The following is a 26057-nucleotide window of genomic DNA, read 5'->3' as shown; positions in this document are numbered from 1 at the left end:
CGCTCAGCAACTAGTGCAGCCGTCAGCCGAAGGAACTCGCAAAATTGCCTACGGCAATAATAACCGCAAAGGCGCAGAGGCAAACAAGAGTCAGCCGTCGTTGCTTGCAGCAGGAAAGCGCACAAAGGTGCAGCAGCCGAAACGGCGGAAGCCAACAGCTTCGAAGGCAGCAGTTATGTACCAGAATTGCATGAATTGAAATCGAAAATTAAAAATCACGCCCTGCAAATAAGATCAACAAAAACAACAAAACGCGCACGCAGCCACAGAATTAAGTAAAGTAAAATACTTATAGATGCGCGTCGCTCAAGGGCACGAAAGGATTTACTTTAGCCCACGAAGCACACAAAGTGGCAGACTGCCGTTTTTTTTTTGCCGAAGTTTTTCTTTTGGCGACGCTGCTCGTGCAACATTCCTTGAAAGATACGCGGTCGATGCAGCTGAGATGAGGCCAGGCAGGGTACATTGTGATGAACTGATTGACACGCAAAGTATGGCATGCCTTATGGCAGATATAAAAATATTTCGTAATGGGAAGTTGAGTGACATTCTCTAAGGCATTAATGGTCAGCTATTTGCGGTTCCCGCTTTATTTTTCGCAAAAAATCGCAATGACAATTACAGACCAGAAAGGGTTTAGAATGATGAGCCCGGGTTTCGACAATAGCTTCCTAATTTACTGCTTTCGAGCCTTGGGAAACTCATTTACATTTAAATGATCTCTGAACCTAAATGAAAATGATCTACTGGAATGGGTGGAATAGCCAGTGAATGAGCCGCTTGAGGAATGCTGCTAAGTTGACGGTCCTTGGCCGGATATAAAACTGGGTCGTTGCGATAACGTAGAAATGACTGTCCAATCACCGACCACTTCAGGGACATTTTGCGGTATACCAAAAAGTATTTTTCTACTAAAATTATATGGAATTCTCATTTGTTATGCTGCACAGTATTTGTCGGTACACATGGCAAACAGCCAAATGTTTTTAAGTCGCTCCGTTTAGGACACAAATTTTAAATTGTTAAATTTTACAATTGCAATTGACTTTACCACAAGTCATCACTCAATTAGAAGGGCAACACATTCGGAACCACAATTCCAATTAAACTCAACCAGCAGGTTCCAATGCATGAGGCACCGACGGGGAGCCGGTGGTAAGAGTCTGCAATTCGTAGGACGAAATTTCAATTTGTCATTCACCTCAGACAGCAAACACGTGCACGATCGATGGTAACAACAACTCCTACTCTAACATCGTAATATACAACAAACAACAATCAATGACACTGACACCAGACGCTACTGACAAACTGAGTTCTAATCCAAATCCGTAAGCATTTAAAAAAAAAACCCTCGGTATGAAGGAAAAACCCACAGAAAATGCGAAATCGAATTAGATAGAAAAACCTGTCGTTCGAAAAACAGAATTACGTAGCAGTAATTTGTGAGTAACCAACACACATGCTGGTGTATCATCGCAATGGTTTGTGGCATGGTGGTGGTGACAGAACGTGCATAGCTGAGGCAGCGGTTAGAGGCGTTGAAGTGCTAACAAGTGTCGCGCTAATCGATGGGTAGAGTTAGAGTTAGGTGACAGCTGTTTAGGCAACGGAGAGATGTGCCGAAATAAAAGGCGTGAACCGATAATCGTGGAATGCAGAACATGAGCTAACGTGGCAGCCTTGCTAGTCATACTCGTATAGACATATAGGTCCATATGTATGTGTGTGTGGTGTACCTGTGGTAAGGAAGAGCACCTGAGCGTAAGCAGTGAATGCTTGTTTGGACTATCAAACCTAAGAAAAGAAATGACTTAGCTAATTGATAGGCGTGGCATGCGCCAAAAGACATTGCTGACTGCTACCTGCATCAGTTGCAGCAATGAGATCAGATGGGTCAATTGCCGGCGAAATATTTGAAGTATAAAAAAGCGTGTTAAAAAGAAATGGAATTATGTGGGTGCAACTGCTCAGGTTGCTCGCATTTATTATTAGCAAGTTAAGAATTAGATTAATTTTGATTAAGTTCCTACTAGAAGTTGTAGCTACGACGACGCTACATATTTCTGCCCATTCTCGTTCAGACTATCCTCCACACTTTGTGATTGCAATGGCTGCACGCCTTCAATATTCTAACGCTCTCACTAAAGACGAGGGCAACCCTTTGCTCTGAAGCCGTATTAGGCAACCTGTTTTAATAATAAAAAGTGCCTCTTAAATTTCAATTTTCCTCCTCATTAATTTTACCAAATTTCAAATAATCAATTTGCGCTTCGGTCGCAGGCCAGAGCAGAAGGGCTTACCACCGGAAAGCCATAAATTTAATTTGTATAATGCGTTGAAACAAATTTATCGCTTTTGCAGCTGTTGCATTACGCTGAAGTTATTCATTAGTTGGTGAAACATGAAAGTTAAGAGGCATTTGATAGATGCTGATAAAATTTGAAAATTGGCTCCAAGGGGAGAAAACGAAACTAAGCCATTGAGAATTAAAAAACTGAATATTTTTTTCAAAGAAGCAATGAGTGACCTTGTTTATTTCACTTGAAAATCAATGGATGTTTCAGCCACTGTGATGACAATATTGACCAATGACGAAGCAGTTTGTTGTTTGATAAAATCAAATCATAATTTTCTTAATATTAAAACTTAAATCTAAAAATTGCATATACAAATTCTTACATAAATAAATAAATAAGTACTCTTAAAGTAAAAACAAATAATAGACTTAAAAACTAAAAGCGTAATAAGCGAGCATTTCCCCCCAGCTTGTCAACAAATCAACAAAAATAGCTTTTTAACCAGAACTTAAACAGTAATAACTTCATATAACGGCAACTGTAAGATCAACGATAAATTTCATTCTATCCTTATTTATATCCTTAGACATAGATCGACGGCAAAGCCAGTCCGACTTCGCAGTAGTTTTTACCATCGGTTTTAAAACGCTTTGTGCTGCCGCCAATCGATACTGTCATAGTTTTTCGGCGTTGTCGCTTCCTCTGCATGGGCAGTCGCACTGGTGTTTCCAGCTGGAAGGTGGTATCTAATGGTTCCTCACTGGCTGTTGAACGCAGAATATGCAGTTGTGTTGCACACTTGTAGTTGCTGGTGGAGATGTCAGGTGTGGGCATGTTGCGCAGCATTTCAGCAGACATGGGAGTGCCGGGAAACGGTGTAGCTGGTGCAGGAGTTGGTGGTAATGTTTTGGCACTCCTCTGTGCCGTTAGCTTACTATTCGACATTGGTTCGCCCAAAAGAAAGCTAAGATCACTCGCTGGATCATCGCCAGCGGCATAGGATGGTGACAATACTAGTTCACTGACTTTTTGCTCGGCTTGATTCTTGAGCAGTGTGCGACGACGTAGGTTAAAGGACTTGCGTGGTCTAACCTTCTTCTTTTCGTCTTTGCATGCCGAGTCTAAAATAGCATCAATGAGCTTATCCAAAGTGTGATCGCTCATACCGGCCGAGTGTGACTCATCGTTGATGAGCTTCTTTTGCTTGTCGCCGCCACATTCCCGCGCAATTTCAGCAAAATCTTCTTCCAGCTTACGTGGCAATGATTTTCTGGCGGCCTTCAGATTTTCTTGCTCCTCCTGTTGTTTCCGCTTGGCCAACTCAGGCGTGCTAAAGTAGCGGAGATTGCTCAGAAAGGGGTCGGGCAGCAATCCTCTCAACGCTACTTGATGTCCAGTAGGCAGTGCTGTACTGGGCGAGTATTCCTCCTCGAAGCGTGGCAACGTGGTGGCGTAATTAGGCGCCGTATGCAGAAAAAGTCCAACTGTTGAATGGCGGCGAGTGGGCAGTGGTCGACTGATTGTGCTTGTACTCGTGGTCCGTAGCGGTGACGAAGTTTTCGGTGTAACATTCAAAATATCCGTTAATGGCGAAAGCACCAGTGGGCTGTTGCGCTCTCGCATGCGCATCGGAGTTGAGGTGTATGGTACGAGTACATTCTCCTTGTTAGTCATGGTGGCACGACGATGGCGCCGCTTTGCCTCAGTTAGTGGATGTGGTATGCCATTGTGGTGCAACTCTGTGGTGGCCGCTTTGATGTTCGGTGTTAGCCGATTCAGCTTTTGCGCTGATGACGTCCACTTTAACATTGTAGTGCTTTCGAATCTACTAATGAAAAACGTTTAGTTTCATACACATTTGCTGACAAACTGACTACTTACCGCGCCTAAAACTGCTTTTATACTCGGCCTGGTGGTGCCGCAATTTTTGAGAACTGTTAGCATTAGCGGGGTTGCTTGTGACAACAAAACTCGCGCTCTTGTTGCATCGAGTTTGCGCTCTTTGCCTTGCAAGAGTGCTATTCGGCGAAGAGTTTTCTCCCTTCCAGTAGTGAGCAACGAACCGATCAATCGGGCAACGGAATTTTAGAGGGCTGCTCTCTATTAAGTAAGCGGCGAAGGATGTTGCATTACTTGCTGTCATTAGCTCCTTTAGGGTGCTTTTGTGTGACAGTTTTTTTCATTCTTCCTGCCAGTGGACGCGATAAAATCTTTGTGATTGCGCGTTTAGACTCTCACACATTCCAACAGTGGCAGCGGTGCATTAAAAGTCCTGCGAATGAGAACGAGATCATATCGTGGGTAGTAAATGTAAAAAATTAGGATGGCAGAGGAAGTGGTTTTCCCTAATTTAGTTAGGCTATAATTTCTACTAGGGTGTTAAGATTTTAAGGCGAGCCACTGCTTTTCTGTAACATAGTTGGAGGGTCTAGGAAGTAACCAAACGGAGTTTTGCGTGTTGAAAGGTAGTTAATAATCTTATAAACTTTTTGCTCATTTGTAATGGCGGTTTTCTTGTACTAATTGCAATCGACTCTGACACTTGCTTCCTGCAATGATTTCGATCAAAACTGTTACTTAAAGCGACAGGTTGCAAGGAGCAGGACAAGGGGCATTTTGTTAGAACAAGAAAGCACAATTTAGAGAGCAGCAAATGAAATTTTAACGGTTTCGTGTGTCTAGGAGACAAACGAGCGTTGGTAGAGTAGGATTCGAACAATAAGCCGCTATCTAATGACATAAAGCCATAACTCAAGTAGGAAATTCGGCTTTTGCAATGACATGCAACAAATATATTATAATTTCTTGTATCTATGTTCCACTACGTAATATTGTAATGTAAAATAGCTGCGAGGTTGAGAATGGACTTGAAAATTTTCAAAACCTTGTCAATTTCAATACAAACTTTATGATAAATGCTACCTAATAATACGTTCACATATAAATAGATGATCTTTATTTTCGCGCTTAACTCAAAACCGTAATTAAAAAGCGCGATTTCCCATACAAAATTGCTCTCCCAAAATCTGAGAATATGAAACAATCCTAGATAATAACTATACTTTTTTACATATATATTATACAACCCTGTGTTTTCTGTGTTATCGATAATTATTATTACGAATGTAAGGAGAAACATCAAAATAAAAACTAAATGAAATGGATGCCGGCAAAGAAAACAGGTCTATAAACATAATTCTAATAAAATTTGTGTTAATTATTTTAATTAGGGATTTATTTTATAGAAAAAAGCGTGTTTTCATAAACGTTTTGTCCTCTGATTACTTATTATAAAATGTAATATAGAATATCCCATGCGTATTGCTGCCATAATTTTTTGCAACCTCAGTAAACGTCGCATATGGATTCCCTCCAACTGTTTATTATTAGCAGCCAATTAGCTATTCCTTCACCTTGTATTTTCCTCATATCGTTAATAATAATTAAAGAAACCAAAAACACCGAAATATTCCACCAAAATAATTTCTATGAAGAAAAATCTCTCAATGCAGTATTGAGAGCAGATTGTCAATTTTGCAGGTAATCTGCCAAATGTGAACGGGTAGATTAATTTGGTGGATTTATAGGTGATTAATGCAAATGTGAACGTATTATAACAGTACTAAGTGATCAAAAGGAAATTTAAACATACAGCTTTTGTCATTCTCTAGCAAAAGTATAGAGTTAAACTATTTTTTTAGCTCTAAGTAAAAGATCAAACAAATTTTCGTGATTGTAATGAAGTCAGCCAAAATTGTATTAAGAATACTATAAGAACAAATACTATAAGAACACAATTTTGTCAATAAAATTCCGACAAACCTTTTGACGCGATTGAAGGCCAATTTCAGAATTGTGGTCTAATATGTGAGCATAAGCGTCTTCGGATTTTGCTAATTAGTTCGCGGTTTACCCTCATAATTTACCATAAATGATTTTCTCCTGTAGTTAAGTAGCCTCATAAGTATTCATTCAGGTACCTAAGCCCTTACTTTCGTGCAACATTTTAAGAGGCACGTAAAAACCTTTTCTTCCACTCCATTATCCAGAGAAATGTGCTGACAGTTTGCCTGCCACTTATGTAGTATCCTTTCCCGCTATTGTTTTTCCTTTTTACTGCAGCGCAACAAGTCAAGTACCTCGATTTGTTTTAAAACAGCAAATGACAAAATTTACATACGAATCCTTTAAACACACGTAAAGACTCTTTGTGCATCATAAGCCGAGAAATATTCTTCTTCGCCAACCATATTGCCGATGGTTTGCACTTGGTACTTTGCTGTTCGAAGATAGTCAATTAGCAGCGTTTGCAGTCGTTTAACGGCAATTCAATAATCCTTGCATAATTTGTAGGTAGTATTTTTCCTACATAATAAAGTGAGTATAATTTTCTAGAGGAAAAAGTGACAGTGTGAGCGAGGAGCAAATTAGGTGTTGAGTTGAAGAAAATGAAATTATTGGGCGAGAACTTCATTTGACGTCGTCGTCGTCGTGTTTTTTCTTAAAATTATGTGCTAAAATTGTTGAAGCCCTTGAGGGAATGTAAGCAAGCAGTTCATTTCGCTTGATATCTGCAACTTGCTGATATTTCAAAACTTATCAGTATGGGTGTACATTTTATTTTGACGCTGACTGTATATATAAATAACTAATAAAATTAATGGAAAATACAACAAAATTATTCTCGGAATTGGTAAACCTTGTGTTCAAAAAAAAAAAAAGAACCTTAAGCTTATTCCGGATTCATCTAACAAACAGTCTATTTTATATAAAATATCCCATAAACTCTTCTTTTGTTTTCCTTTTCTAAATATTTCTTTTGATTTATCGCATATTTATAGTTCTTAATGACGTTTTCAGCGTTGAAAAATCTCACCAAATTCACACGATGCCCAAAATGCATTTCATTTCTGTGTAAACTATTAAACGGTGTTGCGAATAGTGGTGAACCATTCACTTTCACCCTTTTTTCTCGCCACCACAGCTACGCATTAGAGCGCTAAAAAGGATTAGCTTTTGCCAAAAGTAGTGCGGCAGAAATGTCGAACAATGAGTAATGTGATTTTGATTAGTTATCCTTTCGGCTTTGCGCAGTATCAGTAGAGTATTTTTTTATCTACATATTTATTTTTTGTTTTTGTCGCAGCAAGCCATTACAATAGTTTCGACTACAAATATAAAACTAACGGAGAGTTTATTTTTCGTGTATTTTGCGTGTTTTGTGTTTGAATATCCTTTGAAAATGTGCCGATGCAGAGCGATTTCAATGCGCAATGAAAATTTGAGTGCGGAAATGATTAATTAGCAAGCGAATTGAATGGGAAATGGTGCGTGCGTGCTCGTTGTTCGCTGCTGTTTTAGTTGTATTTAGGTTTTGTAAGTTATCATTTTAATATTTTATTTACTTTTGCAAATAACTGATTTATGGACAACAAAAAGTGCGTTGATTTTGCATACAGGGGCGAAATTGGTTACGAAAAAAAATGTTTCTATGGGTGGAAAATTTGGGTTTAAAAAAAAAAACCTCTTGAATGCCGTGTGCCCGAAAAATGAGATGAGAGAAAAAATTATTAGTTTTTATCAAAAATCGCTAGAAATTAAAATTTTACAAAATTAGTTATAACTAACTAACACAGAAATATTTTTGTCTATTTCGTATTTTCGTATTCTCATTTCTACAAAAACCTCAAAGCAACGAGTTTCAAGTGAATTTAAAAAAATACCTCCGCCATAATGAATTTTGAAAAATTTACTTCAAATTCATATCCAATGACGCTGAGAAACCTTGAGTAATGAGTTTCAAGCGTAATAGCCCGATTTTTTGTATTTATTTTGTAACCTACCTTATTTAACTTTGGCCCAATTGACGCGGAAATACCTATTTCGTATTAGACCTTCCCCATTTTTTTTTGTATTTTGGCTCAGTGGAAGCGAGGCGTAGAGGATATACCATTTAAAATAGTTAATAATATTTTTTAATTCTAACTATGACTATGACCAACTATTTTTTAGGTTCAAATATTTACAAACGAGTCTCGTAATTTTATATTAATTTTCTGCCATTTTCCTACTTTTAAGTAAAGGGTGATTTTTTAAGAGCTATAGAAAAGTTTTTCACAAACCCACACGTAAAATTCAGAAAAATTCATGAAATTTTTATTTAAATCGATAGTACAGTCCATATAATTTAATGTTTGAAGATTATTTCATGCAAATGTTGACCGCGACTGCGCTTCAAATGGTCCATCCGCTTAGTCCAATTTTAGCATACTCTTTCCAATGTTTTGGCCGGTATCTCACATACAAATGCTTTAATGTTGTCTTCTAATGCGTTAATTGCAGCAAGCTTGTCTGAATAGACATGAGCTTTAACATAGCCCCACAAAAAATAATCTAAGAGCGTTATATCGCACGATCTGGGTGATCAATTGACAGGTCCCGAACGGGAAAAAAAATGTTCACCGAACTCCCTTCTCAATAAGTCCATTGTTACGCGTGCTGTGTGGCATGTGGCACCGTCTTGCTGAAACCACATGTCATGCAAGTCAAGATTTTGCATTTTGGGCAAAAAAAAGTTGGATATCATTTGACGGTAGCGCTCACCATTCACAGTTACGTTGCGATTCGCAGCATCATTGAAGAAGTACGGTCCAATGATACCTCCAGCCCATAAACCGCAACAAACTGTGACCTTTTCTGGATACATTAGTAGGTCTTGCAATTCTTCTGGCTGATCTTCACTCCAAAATCGACAATTCTGCTTATTTACGTACCCATTGATCCAAAAATGAGCTTCGTCGCTGAACACAATTTTTCGATAAGAAAGTGGATCTTCGGCCAACTTTCCAAGAGTCCACTCACCCAAAATTCTGCATTGGGGTAGGTCGTTCGGCTTCAATTCTTGCACCAGCTGTACTTTGAAAAGCTTCACACCTAAATCCTTTCGCAAAATTTTCCACGTTGTTGGGTAACAGAGGCCCAATTGCTGCGAACGGCGACGAATTTGATGGTCAACATTAACACTGGCCGATACAGCTGCAATATTTTCTTCAGTTCGCACTCTACGTAAGCGTGTTGGTGCTTTGATGTCCAATAATGTAAATTTGGTTCTAAATTTAGTCACAATAGCTCGAATAGCCGCTTCAGTGAGGCGATTAAACTGACCATAAAATGGAAGAAGCGCGCGAAATTCAATGATTTGCAAGCGTTGTTCGTTTGTAAGACGATTCATGGTTAAATTATAGACCCAACTGAAGATGTTTGACAGTAAAAAAAACACGAAACGTGCGTCAGCTGTTTAAACCAACTGTTTAAGAAGAGAATAGCTAAAAAATCACCCGTTACTACTGTATTACTGCAACAGCAATTATTATTTTTATAGATTTAAATTTGTTGCGTTTAAACTGCTTAAAGTTTTCTTTTAAACGATTTGGTAAAGCAGCTCTATTTCGTCCTAACTGCAATGCCAATTAATGAAATTGTGGCGTATCCTTTCTATTGCGGCGAAATCCTTATTTATCCTGTATGAAGAACATGTATTTGCGTCATACGTTTTCGTTATCGTTGACAACTCAGTTGCTTTTATATGTATTCGTACTTAGAAGAACGTACCGAGCTATTTTGCGTGAATATTTTACGGAAAAAAGTACTTAAAATAACTTAGAAATACTGTTGGTTGCCACATATCGAGCGAAGTTAAAATATTAATATGGGCGCCGAAATGCTGTTATCACTCATAACAACAAATAAAAAAACGACTTTGAGTGTTGGAAATCTTTATTTTGACCTTTGCGCGTTCCGCTGCTGGTCTGTTTGTGTACTGATTGACGTACGCCAAAATTTGCTAAAATTATAAATCTTCCGATAGCGTGATTAATTTTGCGCCACCTTGTATTTATATGCGCATGTGTCCGAGACTAATAGCAATCCGGCGTAACAGCAGTCAAGTCTGCAGCAGATGCTTTCATAATTTATCCCATTGCCCTTGGCGGAAGTAAGGAAATAACTACCACTTTGTCCAGCAATTTTGGCCAGATTTCTCACTAACTTCCATCAATTAAAAACATTTATTTAGTTTATAGGTATTTCTGTTATTGTTGCTTTTCAAAAGGGAAAACCAGTATTTTGAGAATAAGAATTCGATTTGTTTCCTGTTTCCTTCGGTGGCCTACCAGTGTTTTCGCCAACGAGCAGCATATTTTCACCGCTCCACTTCTAACAGCTCACAGTGCAGATAATATCCTATTGTGCATCTGAATGTCATGTTTGTGCTCGTAACTTTTCGCACTAAAGAGTCATGCAACTACCAGGCTGTGCCAGTCTAGCAGAGGTTGAGTGTCTGCCAAGCGTAAATCACAGCAGAGGCTGTACTGAGACAAGTAGTAAGACAAATACTTAAAAAGAAAACAATGTGAACGTAATGAAATATCGAATACATTCAAGGACCCTCCACAGACGAGTTGTACTGGAATAGAGGAACATTTTCTGGTGATTGCAAGACAGCGGAATGCAATTGCAATCAATTCACATACACAAATACACAGAGGATACACTAAAAATGCCGCAATGCAATTATTGGAAATAATTTAGAGCATCTTCCTTTGAAGAGTGTTCCACTTTTAGCTTCGTTAGACAACTTCCCATCCTTACAAGCCGCTGGTCGATGTTTGGCCAAACAAAGGGCATCGTTAATGAAGTTGACGAGCAGCAAACGAAAGGATAATTTCATGTTGCTGTTGCAGCCTCGTCGTAAATTGAACGTAATTTGGCACAAAGCAAATTAAAATTTATGGGTGACAGTTTGCACGAGATGCCTCCGCCCAACGAGCGAGTGCCGGCTGATTTTCAGCATTCTTGCACAAATCTTTGCGAAGCCGTAAAAAGGAGAAATTGCAAATAATTGAAAGTACATAGGTAATTGCTGGCAGAATGGGTGTGCGTATTCGATTGTCGGTTAACTTAAGTGGAAGGGAAGAGCGAAAAAGGCAGGAAGAGATCGGTTGAGTATGAATTGATCTATTTGCGCCTAACGGGTGCTTAACTTGTTCTTGAGATTTTCTTCAATTCAAACTCAGAATTTACCTAAAATAATTTTTCTCCTCCAAGTGTAGAATTCTTGCTTTCTGCGATCACTTCTATCCGCACAAGCGTGCAACATAGCGAAAAGTAAGATTCATTTAACAATTTCGCGCATTTCAATCATTGCAAACTTTTCCACACATTCCATTGCATTCTGCACACTTTCCTTTCATTTCCTTTATGCACCATGGATTTGTACGGAAAAGCCGACTAGACGCATACAAATTGCCAATATAATTTATTTGATTTTCGTCAAAGAAATGCAATCAAGCAAAACAGCAGCAAGAAACGGCAATGAAGTGCCTTTCAACGTCGCCCTTGAAATTATGCAACTAGAGCAGTGTTCAGCCAAGAAGGAAGGGTGGCTTACTTGACGATCATAGCAGTGGACAAAGGACAGCTGTTGTCTTTCGGAAGGAATGAAACTGTAGCGAAAAATTAGAAATGAAACAGGCGGAAATCTGGATTAGAAACCGCTTGTGGTGCAATAGGGGTTGACCGTAGCAACCGAGCGAGGAGCTTAGGCGCCTCAGTAACAGCAACAGTGCGCAGCCTGTGAATGCTCGCACGTTGGGCCAGTTAAGAGGACCCTCGCCCCGCACATCTGTCCAACTGATTTATTTCCTACAAGCCAAGATAGGCGCTTACGAGTGTGTAACTTATTGGCGTGCTTAGTGTAGTTCCCGTAGGTTCAGCCTACATGCCTGAGAAACAGCAACAGCAGCCGCCAGTACAAATATAACCTAATTACACAATCTATTATAGCTCAACTGAAATTGCGCTGGCATGCAACCATTTAAGCCTTTCGCTAACTTTTGTTACATATTTTTTGAAAATCTCTCTTTGTAAACCCTCTACTATGCTGCAGTAGAGAATGATTATTCGATTGTTTCCCATTTAGCACTTTAGATTTCGACTTTCTTTTCCTTTTAATGAGAGAACGAATAATAAAACCAACAAAGAAACAAGAAAAACATAAAAAGGAGCGGTGTGCCACCAAAGGCGCTTGTAGCACCTTTCCTCGCTTCTCACTCTTCTTCAACTACTTATTTCCATTTGTATATTTTTACATACGTACGTATGTGAATTATCATCGCAATTATGACAGCTGTCGCAGACATATAAACAGAACACAACAATCGATACCCACACATATTTGTTATAATCCCGAAAATCTGGCTTTTCAAACAATTCATAATTTTTTTCCAATAAAGGCGGACATTTAGTCGAAAAACCTCAAAGAACATGTAGACTTAGCAAAAGGATTACCGTACGGCCTGGCGGTGAGACACACCAAGTTTCTTGCCGCTTGTCGCTCGCAAACACACACACATTCCCATATCAATAATTATGTGCATTCGTATGTTCTCTCATCATATGTATGTGTTTACATTTACACCTAAAGCAGTGTGGAAATGTGGCCACTAGCCAATAAAAATAGGAAGTAAAAAAATTTTATGAACCCTTTGATTGCGATTTGCCTATCCGCATGACGCTCCAAGCGTTGACAACTACATTGATAATTGTCCTGTTTCGAAACATTGTGCGTAAAATGTCAATGGCGTGTTACGAAATGTCAAAATATTTAGTCCGGTTTCTTACAAGACGTTGCATGTCCTGCGAAGGATTACAACAATTGTACACTGCATTCCGCGCGCTTGACGTTACGTTGTAAATATCAGCTAGTTGAAAGGGTTATTTGCGAAGTTTTTTCTATTGTCCTGAAACGGTTTTCTTTAGCCTCCTTTGATTGCTTTAGACAAACGCTTGCATTGGTCCTGCGATAATGTTCCGCCACATCGGACAGTTGTAAGTGTCAACATGTTTATTGAAATGTAAATAAGGCGGTCATGGGACAAAGTTTCTGCGCAAGATAGTTGATCTTGTCAAGCTTGAGGTTGAAGAGCTAAGGCGTATGAAAGTGATCAGGTCTAGTGGCCTTTGCTTTGCTCAGAGTTTCATACAAGTTTTCCTGCTAATTGGGTAGTAAGCAAATTGAAATCTCAATAACGAGTGTTGTTGGAAAAAAGAATCACAGGTTACGGTTTGTTACAGTCCCAAGAAATAAAGCAATATAAAAACCAAAATAAAATAATAAATTATTAGTTAAAAGAAACGCCTTAAATATTGCTGGTATTTTGTTCAGAGATTCTGGAATTTGGTAAAATAAAAGTTAAAACTAGGAACAGAGTACCTTGTCATGTCGGTCTCCTTGCCGCGGGGATGAGGCTTAAGTGGTGAGTTAACCCCATGCTATGGAGATTAAGTTACCACGAACTAAGAGGGCAGCTCCATATCCCCCACACTCCCCTATGACCGGAACTGACACCCAGGGTTCCGGAGGAAGTGCACTACTAGTGGTGAAACATGGCACATTGGCTATGCCAATGGAGAACCGAGTGAGTGTGAGCGATATACCGTCGTCGAAACGATCTGAAGCAACTGAACTAGTTGTGGAGGATATGGAGATGGCGGACAATCTCTCAGTAGACTCAGACGGATCTCTGGTACCGAGTAAGTCTTTGACACCGGTTAAACCTGGTGTGAATCAGGTAAGTTCCGGCAAAAAGACTGAAGTTATTGGAGAGTCGAACGCAGGTGTTGGTCTAACCGCAAGGCAGATCAAACGAAGAAGACAGAAGGCGAGGCAAGCCGAAGTACTAGCTAAGGCAAGGACTCAAGCTCCGTCAACTTCGACACCTGTAACGGAAACGGGTAAGCGTGGCAGAACAGAGGATTCCTCTGTAGCGCTGCGCTCTTCCGGAAACGAAACTGGGTCTGTGCCAACGACCGGGAAGAGGAGAAAGGCAAAGAAGAGGAAAGTCGAGAGACGGAATTCGGAAATGCCTGCATCCTCGATCCAATCCAAGGCAATTGCCTGACAAGGCAGAGGCTAAGGGACCTCAAAGGTCGAATGACACTCTTCCGTCAACGTCTAGCGAATCATTCGCGAGAATGGCGGCAAGGGCAATGACGGTGGAGATACATACCGACAAACAAGATGGTCTACTATCCAAAGGGCAACAAGACTATCTTGACCGCTATCTTTGGAAAGCTATCGGTGAGTCGAAAGACGCGCCGACTTTAAAGGGGAAAAGCGTGGTGGACGGCATCGTAAAGGTGCACTGTTCCAATGCTTTTGTGTTCAGAACAAGGATCTTGACACGACTCTCTGGAGAGTATACTCGTGCACAAGGCAGAAATCCGCTACCACTTCGGAGGCGGGTTCCCACCTGGTACTGGATATCGATCTTGGGTCCCTCAAGGTTCTTAGTTGACCGAGGTTGATCGAACACACGATGTTAAAAGAGCTATGCTCCGGAGATATCGTTGCTTCAAAAATAAAGCACTTGAAAAGTGGGAACAATGTCGAAGCTATCATAGTTTCGGCCTACCTACCCTACGACTCTTTACAGCCACCTCCTTCGAGGGAGCTAAGAGAAGTGGTCAAGTATGCAGAATCTACTAATATGGGGCTAATAGTGCGCTGTGATGCAAGTTCACAGAACATTGTGTGGGTAAGCAGCAAATGCAACCCCAGAGGTCTCAAGTTACTGGATTTTATCCTGTCATCCGATTTGGTCATTCAAAACACTGGTAACAAACCAACTTTTGTGACCAGAAGGAGACAAGAGGTGATTGATTTAACACTTACCAATAGGTCAGTTGGAAATCAAAACAACTGATGGCGAGTTTTGGAAGAGGACTCTCTTTCTGATCATCATCTTATCGAATTCCGACTAGGAATTGATACAATATCAATACCTTCCGGTAGGAATCCTCGAAATGTGGACTGGGACAAGTATGGTGAGCTTGTAACAGAGCGATTACCAAACCTGAAAAAACTCAAATCAGCAGAAATGATTGAAGATGCTACTAAGAAATTAGATGGTACTTTAATCAATTGCTTTGAGGAACTGTGCCCACTCAGGCAAAGCAGACAGGGGAAAGCGGTTCCTTGGTGGAACCCTGAACTGTGGAAGCTTCGAGTACGGTCCAGGAAACTTCTTAATAAGGCATTGAAGACCAAAACAGAAGAGGACTGGGCTAATCATCGACTTACACAGAGAGAATATAAGAAAAAAGTACGGAAAGCCAAACTTGAATCCTATAGAAATTTCTGCAGTAACGTCGAAGAAATGAGGGAAACAGCGAGACTTTGTAAGGTCCTTCATTTAGACCTCTCAGTAAGGATGGATTCCATTCGAAAACCTGATGGTTCATACACCATTTCCAAATCGGAAACGTTTAATGCTCTACTCGAAACTCATTTTCCGGGTAGTAGAACTCTCTCTGAAGTAGAGAGTGGCATGAACAATAACGGTAGCAACGGTGGAACCTCTAGGTACAGCTGGTATATTACTAGTCGGATAGTGGCAAGGGAATCGATAAGATTTTCCTTGTCTTCCTTTGAGAACTTTAAGTCCCCTGGACCTGACGGAATATATCCAGCAATGCTTAAAAAAGGAGAAGACAGGCTGATTGAGGCCCTGAAAAGGATCTTCACAGCCCGTCTTGCATTTGGTTATATACCATCCCAATGGCGACGCGTAAGAGTAGTATTTATTCCGAAACCAGGAAAAGATGACTATTTACTAGCAAAAAGTTTAAGACTAATCAGTTTGGAGTGGTGGAGAAACATATTCGAGTGGGGGTATTGCCGAGAAGTCCATTTAGTAGAAATCAACACGCTTACCAGAGTGGAAAATCATGTGAATCAGCCTTACACGATCTTGTTAGCAAGATTGAAGCCGGGCTGGAAGCTGACGAATACACAATGGGCGTGTTCGTAGACATTGAGGGGGCTTTTGATAATGCCACTTTCGGCTCAATATGTTCTTCTGCCGAACGACACGGAGTTAATCAAGCCATAATTAAAATGGATATATTCCATGCTCTCTGAGAGGCTGTTAACCGCTGGTGGGAGCAGTGACGAACTAATCACAGTCAGGGCCAAGCAAGGATGTCCCCAAGGGGGTGTTCTTTCTCCGCTGCTGTGGTGCTTCGTCGTAGACTCTCTATAAGTGGAGATGCAGGAACTCGGTTTTCATGTCCAAGCATATGCGGACGATGCATGTGCGCTAACATCGGATAAATCCTTAAAGAGGCTTTGCACAAGGTCTTTCCGTTAATCCGAACAAATCAACCATAGTCTTGTTTACGAGAAAACGGAAATTGGATGGACTCAGTCTTCCAACACTGAAAGGTGTGACACTTGGTCTTTCCAACGAAGTTAAATATCTAGGAGTAATCTTGGATAAGAAGCTGACTTGGGAGACACACGTTTCACTGAAGGTGAATCGTGCATTGAAGATTTTTCAGCAATACCGTGGAGCCTTTGGTAAAACCTGGGGTCTGAAACCTGCTGTGGTCCTATGGATATACACAGCACTTATCAGACCAATCATCACTTACGCTTCTGTGGTCTGGTGGCGACGGAGCATGGTTAAGTCCACAATCCGGGAACTATACAGGCTGCAAAGAAGTGTATGTTTATGAATCACGGGTGCCATGAGTACAACCTCTGGTGATGCCCTAAATGCTATGCTTGATTTGCTCCCCCTGGATCTTAAGATACAACAGGAAGCAATAAAAGCAATGTGTAGACTCTATAAATATGATTTCTGGCGCGAAGATGGAACTTCGGGACACAAATAAATCTTTAAGCTGCTGTCGGAGCAGTATCCACTGTTTTTGGCACCTAAAGATGTCCTGATACCCACAGTTTCATTTGGAAGGAAATTTTATGGCAGATTTCCATTGCGTGAGCAATGGAGCAATCCAGAATGCATTCAGGGAGGTTTGACGGATATTTTCTTTACCGATGGGTCCAAGAATGAAATAGGGTCTGGAGCCGGATGGTACTTAAACGATAGTAATAAGTATCACTATGCTATGGGGGGAATGGCAACTGTTTTCCAAACAGAAGTTTTTGCCATCCTAAAAGTAGCCGAATGGATAATCGAGAGGAGATGGAGCGGGAAACAGATTGGAGTCTTCAGTGACTGTCAGGCTGCATTGAAGGCCCTGGAGAACGCGAAGCACACCTCAAAGATTGTTCAAGAATGTAAGAAGAAGCTTAATTCTGTCGCAAGACAAAACATTCTTGTACTTACATATATGGGTTCCGGGACACTCCGGTGTTCAAGGAAACGAAATTGCCGACGAATTGGCCAACCGTGGATCAGCGGTGCCCCCATAGGGGCCAGAGCCAATAATCGGAATCAGTTCCGCAGGAATCAAGAATTGGATCAGCGATTATGTAGGCAATCTACATAAAGAGCGATGGTCCGGTCTGGAACGCTGGAGAACTGCAATGTGTTTTGTGACAAGTCCGAACAGAAAACTGTCAAACTTTCTACTAAAACTTAGAAGGAAAGATATTCAGTTGATGGTCGGCATCATTACAGGACACAACCAATGGGGTCAGCATATGACCACCATTGGAATCATCGAGAACCCGGTATGCCTGTCATGCTTGGAGGAGGCGGATAGCACTGAGCACTTCCTCTGTGAGTGTCCTGCCTTTGCTAGAGCAAGGCTACGAGTATTGGGTTCCGATGTCATGAGAATGAGTAATATTCGTTCTCTAAAACTGGAGGATATTTACAGATTTGCCAAAGAATCTGGAAAATTCTCACAGGACTAACTATCTCTATCTCTGTCTCTATTCTTTCCTATCTCTTTCTCTGATACTTTTCTCCTTCCCTCCTCGACTATCTACCCCCTTTCCAGAGCTTTAAATACAATGGACTCTTTAGCCTGAGTGTTTTAGGAGCCACCAAATCCCCTGTTGCTCCTTGGCTCGACCTTTTCAAATTCAAATTCAAATTCAGGAACAGAGTATTCCGATTATATTTTTGATACAAATATTAAATTAGTAGTAAACAAATTTCTTGAATATGTACTATAGCATTCTGGAATTCTTTTTTTTTATTAAAATATACAAAATTCTTTGTTAGACTTTTTCGGAATATTGTTTATTTTATTATCAAAGTTTCCTGCATTCCTTAAAATGCAACTAATATTACAGTATTCTAATTCTATTTTTGATAAATAAATATATCAAAGCGAAATTCTCAAGAACACTTACATTAACTGCTGACGCTCTCACTCGCTATTTAGATTTCGGCCTTCCACTTTGAAAGTATTATTTTTCCGAAGTAGACCGAAGTTCACAAGGTTTTCGCAGCAGCAATCACCGCCCGACAGCCAATGCCCCTTCGGTTATGGGTAATCGCCAAGCTGCACAATACATATTGGAGGCGAAGTTCGCTGTAAACTTGCCGAGTTTAATGAAATATATAATAACGAAGTGAAACACGTCTTCTTCTTCCAAGAACTTTATTTCAACTCCCCGTTTAACAAAAACTCTTCTTAACCTAAAGCTTAACTAATATTTAACATTTATGAGAATGGGAGAAAGTATGTTGAGTGCGTGAGTAAGCGTGTGGGTGTAGAGTGTGAGAAAGTATGTAAAACAGTTGTTGGTTTAAATAACAGTTAGCATAAGTAATTAAATATAAGAGTAAGATTAAGTTAGAATTAAGAGTAGGTATAATATAGGAATAGGGTGATCATGTAACTAAGTATAGTAGTATGTAACATTATAATATAACTATATGTATTTTTACTACTACTAGTAAAACATAAATTGTTTCTTTTTCTGAAGCACTACATCAACTTTTACTCAGAATATTGTTTTTAAAGGTTTAACTAATACAACAAAACATGGTATCAAATGAATGGCATGATAGCAAATCAATCAGAAGTAGATATTGTTTTTGCTTTCATATTTTGAGAAATATAATATTAATCTAGAAACATTTTTCCCTTAAAAATTATTAAACAATTATTTCTCACTGACCTGCGATATAATATTCATATAAGTAAATTTTGTAGACTCTTTCTCTTCTAAAGTCTTTCCATACCCTTAAGAACTATTACAATATTAAGAAATTATTTCTCGTTGACTTGCGATTTTATTAGTCTACGCCTCAGCTGGTACAACAACAATGTTTGATTGCTTTATAAAAATTGTTCACAACAAAATTATTTGATATTTTCCTGTGTCAAATAATTTTCATGGCCATTAAAATAAAATCTTCACAAGTCATAAAAAACGAGTCCCAGACATGTTTAACCCTATCGCGCCACCATTGGGTTTACCATAGCTAACAAGAATTTAATTACTTTGCGTATCATCTTCGTTTTTTTTTTTACTTCGGCCTCACTTTCACTCTTAACGAACGGCTGCGCTCCGCGTGCACCGATGTTGCAGTAGTTTTTCTGATTGACATTCCGTCACTCACACAATGGGATTTAATGTTCTTCCCTTTAAATGTTGCATAAATAGTCAATTTGGCATATTTTTTTCTTCCGATCCCAGCACTGGTTCTCACACATACTCGTACTCTAATGAATATGTATACGTGTATTTTCTCAGTGAGACTAATATATTTTGACAGCAGACACGCATAATCAGCCACATAGCTTATATATTTTTGTATAAAATATTGCATATGCGCCGTAATAAAAACAATGCTCTTGAAAATCGATACAAGCAACGTAAAAAATGGAACTGCAACATGCAGTTTGTGCGATCCTCACAATTCACCAAATTAACATATTTCTTTTAACTCAGTGTGTTTAAAAAAAAATGAATGTTAGGAGTCTACTAATATTTTTTATTCGAAGAATACTACGTGGATTTGTTCTACCAATTTTCAAGCCAAATTAGCATAACCATTTTCTTGTAGTGAGAATTGTGTACAAAACTTGTAATCAGCGGTGCCTATAGACAAGCAAACCCTCTTTTCTTTTAGACAAAAATATCCTTCTTCCCACTTCTTAGGCGAACATTATACTCGTATTATGTTTCCCATACAACTAACATCAGCGCAGCGACCACAAAACCAACCGTACAAAATTTCCAGCAGGAACTGCCATTAATCGCACCCACAACTTCCTGCGACAGTCAAGCGATAGAAATTACGCCAAGCAATAATTTCCTTAAAGGAAGTACAAAAATCATTAGCCTACGCAAAGAGGTAATTCAGTGGCTTAGAAGCGTTGTTCTGGAACTGATAATAAAGATTCCGTGTTGTCTTTTTGTCATGCTTCGCTTGCCGTTCGGTGGTACCTCTGCGCAAGGATATGTTGAGTAAGCGGACTGCGTCGGGGCGATGCAATGGCCAATCATTATATAAATTATTTGACAATTGTGCGAACCACCGTGCACGAGTTACATACACATATGTGCACACATACATACATATATGCATTTACCGATCTTCCTTTTTTGTTTTAATCAATTTGTTTTCTTGCAGCAGTGTCACCGAGTGGACAATTGTGAGGGTGTTATAATGTTGGTCAGGGTCAAAAATTAATTATGGGAAATAAATTTTAATCATTTTAATTTGATAAAAAGTCATACCCTTGCACACAAGTGCACGAGTATAAGAATTAGCGATAGAGAGGATCCTTTAAGAAAATGTAAAATATAAAATGAAAGGGCGGGCGGGTCCAAATTAAAAGTGCGATAAATAAAGAAGTTATGAAAGAAGGATGGGCATAGATCGAAACCTCCTTGGTTCTTACACATAGGAGAAAATGTGCAAATATAAAATCAGAATAAGTTGTTGACTTTTATGGTTCTGCTTTGGCCGAGAATTGTTGTGATGGAGAAACAATGATGTGTTGTTCGTCCCCGCCGTATTTGATTGAATCCTCTCTTCAATTTGATGAGTTGTGGTCGGCAGTGCTCACCGGTTTGGAATGATTTCACTCGGTTTTAGCAGCTCATACTTCTGTTCTCACCGAATACGCAGCAAAATCATAAGCCATGCATATTCGGATTTGGAGTCAATGTGACGGGTTGACCGCCTTTCACATATACATAATTACCTGAGCTTGGCGTTGTCATAATACCTTCTGCTCAAATATGAACGAGACGTTATCAATAAAACGGTCCGCGGATGACATATGGCAAAAATAAATTTTTTGTTTTTTGGTAGGACTGTTATAAGCTTACATGGCAAATTACAGCGTGATATGTCACATAGTTTGTTTTCTGTGCTACTGTAAACAAGTCAAGCTCGAGTGTGTTCTTCGAATTTAACGATGGAAATTCAAGTTGAATAAAGAATTTGTTTGAAATTTTGTTATTCCAACAAAATTTCGGCTTCAGACGCCTTAAAAATGTTGGAGACAACCTATGGGGACCCTGCTCTATCGCGTGCACGTGTTTTCCAGTGGTACAAATCGTTCAAAGAGGGCCGTACATCGGTTGAAAACTTGCCTCATGAACGTCGCCCAGCAACATCAGTAAACGACGAAAACATCGGAAAAGTAAAGGAAATTGTGCTTGAAAATCGCACAAATCGCAAAATCGGTTAACGCTGAATATTATTTAGACGTTTTAAAACGTTTGCGCGAGAACATTCGTCTTAAAAGGAAGGAATTGTGGGACAACAAGTCATGGTTCTTGCATCACGATAATGCACCAGCTCACACATCACGTCTTGTTCGCGATTATTTGAACAAAAATAATGTTAATATCGTTCCGCAAGCACCGTATTCGCCTGATATGGCTCCATGTGACTTTTTCCTGTTTCCCAAGCTCAAGTTGCCGCTCCGTGGAAAACATTTTGAGACAATTGAAGTCATAAAAGAGAATTCGAAGAACACTTGAGCTTGACTTGTTTACAGTAGCACAGAAAACAAACTATGTGACATATCACGCTGAAATTTGCCATGTAAGCTTATAACAGTCCTACCAAAAAACAAAAAATTTATTTTTGCCATATGTCATCCGCGGACCGTTTTATTGATAACGTCTCGTTCATATTTGAGCAGAAGGTAATTCCATCTGTTCTCCCCAATAACAATACGATGCAAAATAAATACTTTGTACCGTTGAAACAGCTTACCGTGAATAAAGTATCGTAAGCAAAAAATTTACATTTCCAATAACTATTTAGACTATTTTCTAAACGTATTTTAAATGCATGTTCTTATTTTTCACCTTTGACAAAATAAGTTTGCTTCCTAAAACCAAGTCATATAGTAATTTTCTCCAGTCATCTACATACGAATATTTAACAGTTATAGCTTTACCAAGATGGCCGCTATATACCAACAAAGTTCCAGCGCTCTTAATGGGAAGCCCTATAAATATCTAATTTGTGTGTAAAAATGTACCACAAGCCTAATTCCTTGTACTTGACTCGCAGTTCATAAAAATTATGTCATTAGAAAACATGTTGTATATTTCAAAACTAATCAAGTAATCAAAAGCAATTTAATGCATTCTCAATGGAACACCTCAAAAACCTGAAAAAAGTTAGTACATTGTTATTAAAAGGGCAGTGAAACGTTTTAGATAAAGTAGAACTACAACAAAATTAAACGCCAAGAGATACAGGTTATATCAAGACGAGTGCCATATGGTCGGTCGGCCAATTGAATGAGAGGCAACAATTTCATGCAATTAGTTGTTGGAATGCGAGCAGCAAATTACTAGTTGAGCAGCAAATTACTAGTTGAGCAACTGCAAGTAAATTAAATAAAAAAATCGGAAAAAACGATGCAACTGCAACTAGGATGCACAACGGTAAGGCACCGGCGCATCTATGACATGATGTCAAAGCGTTGCGCTACCCACGCACGCGTGCTCAGCGAGTATCAGATGGATCAGATGGCATGTGTGTCCGACATACTAGGGTGACAGGCAAATGACAGCGCACCGTGCGAGGTGACCACTTTTTTTGTTTTGTGTTTTTACTATTTTGTTTATTTGTTTGTGTAAAAGATATGCACATCAATGTCAGCCCAATACGCTTTATTGCTGGCAGGACCAACAAGCATACGAATATAAGTAGATACATCACATAAGTCTAAATGCAAGCACACGCAATCAACATTGTAATTGTACCCTATTATGTGCACGTAATTATAGCTTGCGCATTATTATAAAAAATAGAGTACAGTAGGTTCTGTTTTTATGCGGTAGATACGTTCCGCAAGAAACAGCATAAAAAAAAACAGCATAAAAAAAGCTACTAGTTCTATAGTAACACTATAGATACGTTTCAAATGCTAAAACCGCATAAATCTGAAATAATGTAATAAAATCGCATAAAAAAGGGCACTAGTCCCATATTATAACTATAGATACGTTCCATAGACCGCATGAATCTGAAATAATTAAATAAAGTCGCATAAACAAAATATTGTATTTTTGAAAATTATATCTTTATTTAAGAAACGTCAGAATCGAAAAATAAATTTAAGTCAGAAATAGAATCAGACAATACCCACATGTTGCGCGTTCGTTTAGGATTTGGCGTAAAATCACTTTCGTCACTTTAGGAAATGTACACGTCTGATCTAGATAGTTTTGCAGGCGGTTCCATACTTGTAGGGTTAGCATTTCTGATGTAATCTGTGATGAGTTTTTGCTTAGCTGGTTTAGAATCTTGTTTATATGTACAATTCCCGATAGGTCGACATGCATTTTGTAATTTAAAAAAAAACCGCACTATTTCAAAACCGCATAAAAAAAAGCCGCATAAAAACAGAACCTACTGTATATTGAAATTAACTGCATATATTATGTCGTTGCCGCCTTGTATTGTACCGCCGTTGATGCAGGCATTTCCTCTGACAAGGAATTATTTGGCATCCATCACAAACGATAGCTAAATATATGTACGTACCCTGTTGTATGTCACACAACTGACAACTTAAGCACATTTACATCAAAAATACTAAAATTCGTCAAAATAAAAGGAGATAAAAAATGCATTTCGCATTATCTGGAGTGTGATTGGTTCTTGGTTTGTGGGAACTTGTTTAATTTCGTGTTTCAATACATCTTCAAAGTAGAGAATGCGCTAAGAGGAATTCGATTATGTTTTGGATTTTTCCTTGCGGATCATCAGATAAACCACATATATTCCATGGTATAGGCTTACGGCTTACTGCAAAAGTATAATAGCGTTCGCAGGTTGATGATCGAATGATCTAATGTAGGTATATGTGAATGCAGTATTTGAGAACGAAACTTACAATTGGGTTATTTCGTTTCTCCAAGCGTATTTGTGAGCGAGTTATGTGACTAAAAAATGCAGGCCGTAGTTTAGTTTTGGATCGGGTACTTTTTCCCCCGGGCCCGGAGTTCTCAGAGGGGCCCGGACTCGAGATTATACGTATTTATATGAATTAGACATTATTGGTAAGGGCCCGCATTTGCAATTTTCCCCCGGGGCCCGGAATTTTCCCCCGTAGAGAGCATATCCGGCCCTGCTCATACCACATCACTAAGGCAACGTCACTAAATCCGCTCATTTTGAATGTTTTCATGCACGAATATGCATTACTTAATCAGATTAATACTCGTAAGAGTTTGTGCAAGCGCAATAGCGAATTGCGGTACGGTCGAATTAAGTTATTGATAATGGACTTAAGAAGTGGTGTGAAATAACTATTTTTATAAAGACTAAGTTAAAAAAAATGTCATGCTCAATCACAGGAAAATGACATCCACAGATCCCAGCAGTTAAAAAAACTTAAAGCACAGATTGGAGAAATAATAGAAATTTAGATTGTGGAAATGCAGTAAAAATCCTAGAGAAGAGAACGTGGAAATTTACTCGGTAGTGGAACATACAAAGGCAACAATCATTGTGTAAGAATTAGAGTCAGAACGTATTTCAAAATACCCTGCTCCTGCGGCGCAAAGAAAAAGAACTTAAACTTTAAAGTGTTCAGGCTATTTTCGTGGAGTGATTAGACATTTTCGTGAGCTGATACAACTTTAACATGGAGCTGAAAATTCAAGTCTCAAGGTGAGTTTGGGTAAATTGAAAAAATATTGTAAAAGTTATATCAGTTATATGACAAAATACGTTTACCTGCCATTCAAACGATTTTCTATATTTTTTATAGTCAATTCTAAATCAACTGATATGCAAAAACTGCTTATCTTTGAAGTACGTAGTAAAAGAAAATATTGGCATATCTGCGCATGCTTAACTGTTCATTTTCTCAGCTATTGTTTAGCATACAGTCAGACACTCGAGTTTATGAAGGACGTCACCACAGGCGATGATGCTCTGCATTCATTTGAGTTACTCAACTTCCTCATATAAAAAGAACAGCTGCGTCTAACTGCAATGATGAAGATTACTTCATCGTCTGACTGATCAGCCGGCAGATGGAAAGGTGCGAAAGACTTTAATACGCATAACGTTGCATTAAGAACGGTATCTACTGACCGTTGTAGAGTGCAGGCCGCAAGACACACGAAAGTGCATTTCTTTGTTCTTCCCTTCATTTTATACCCATTTGTAGGCGCACGCTCGTAAAAATCGCACTGAATTAGATCGGCTGCCGTCATTACGATTTGATGAAGTTCCTTTGATTTTTCTCGCATTTTTTGTTTCATACACATTTTTATGCCATTGGCACGTGGAATGGTTCATAAATGGTTTTGTAAAATATTAAAGTGATAAATTTGGTTGAAGATTTGTTCATTGAATCTTTCATTTGCTGATAAGTTTATGGCCTATCAATTAGACTCGTTTAAAAAAAGACAGCTGCCGAATTTGATTGAGTTCGTAGATGACTGTATAGAACATGAACACACATACATACATATGTACATATGTGAAAAAA

The 26057-nt window shown here is 39.1% G+C and overlaps 2 protein-coding genes across 4 annotated transcripts in view; both read right to left on the bottom strand.

The window, feature by feature from the left end:
- Positions 1–18987, bottom strand: part of LOC128859346 (uncharacterized) — a 102821-nt gene extending 83834 nt beyond the window's left edge. Inside the window, exon 1 of the mRNA XM_054096300.1 lies at positions 18472–18987. The gene's annotated coding sequence lies outside the window, so the exon portion shown is untranslated. The remainder of the gene's footprint in view (positions 1–18471) is intronic.
- Positions 2540–19659, bottom strand: LOC128859350 (uncharacterized). 3 transcript variants are annotated; one of them, XM_054096306.1, is made up of 3 exons: positions 19572–19659; positions 4182–4572; positions 2540–4125 (listed from the first exon to the last, which is right to left on the bottom strand). In XM_054096306.1, exon 3 carries the CDS (start codon positions 4107–4109, stop codon positions 2883–2885), a length of 1227 nt encoding a protein of 408 aa, XP_053952281.1. In that variant the 5' UTR covers positions 4110–4125; positions 4182–4572; positions 19572–19659; the 3' UTR covers positions 2540–2882. The 3 variants fall into 3 exon arrangements, with proteins under 3 accessions (XP_053952281.1, XP_053952282.1, XP_053952280.1); XM_054096307.1 differs by lacking the exon at positions 19572–19659 and adding an exon at positions 19246–19440 and having other exon boundaries at positions 2540–4128; XM_054096305.1 differs by lacking the exon at positions 19572–19659 and adding an exon at positions 19246–19440.
- Between the last annotated feature and the right edge of the window lie 6398 nt (positions 19660–26057).

The sequence above is a fragment of the Anastrepha ludens genome, chromosome 3 (assembly GCF_028408465.1).
Source record: "Anastrepha ludens isolate Willacy chromosome 3, idAnaLude1.1, whole genome shotgun sequence".
Taxonomy (NCBI): Eukaryota; Metazoa; Arthropoda; class Insecta; order Diptera; family Tephritidae; genus Anastrepha; species Anastrepha ludens.
Note: the sequence above shows the minus strand (reverse complement) of the source record. Positions and strands in the feature narration are given on the sequence as shown.

Excerpts from the sequence above, each read along its gene's own strand:
- LOC128859350 (XM_054096306.1), bottom strand. The coding sequence starts at position 4,109 with ATGTTAAAGTGGACGTCATCAGCGCAAAAGCTGAATCGGCTAACACCG.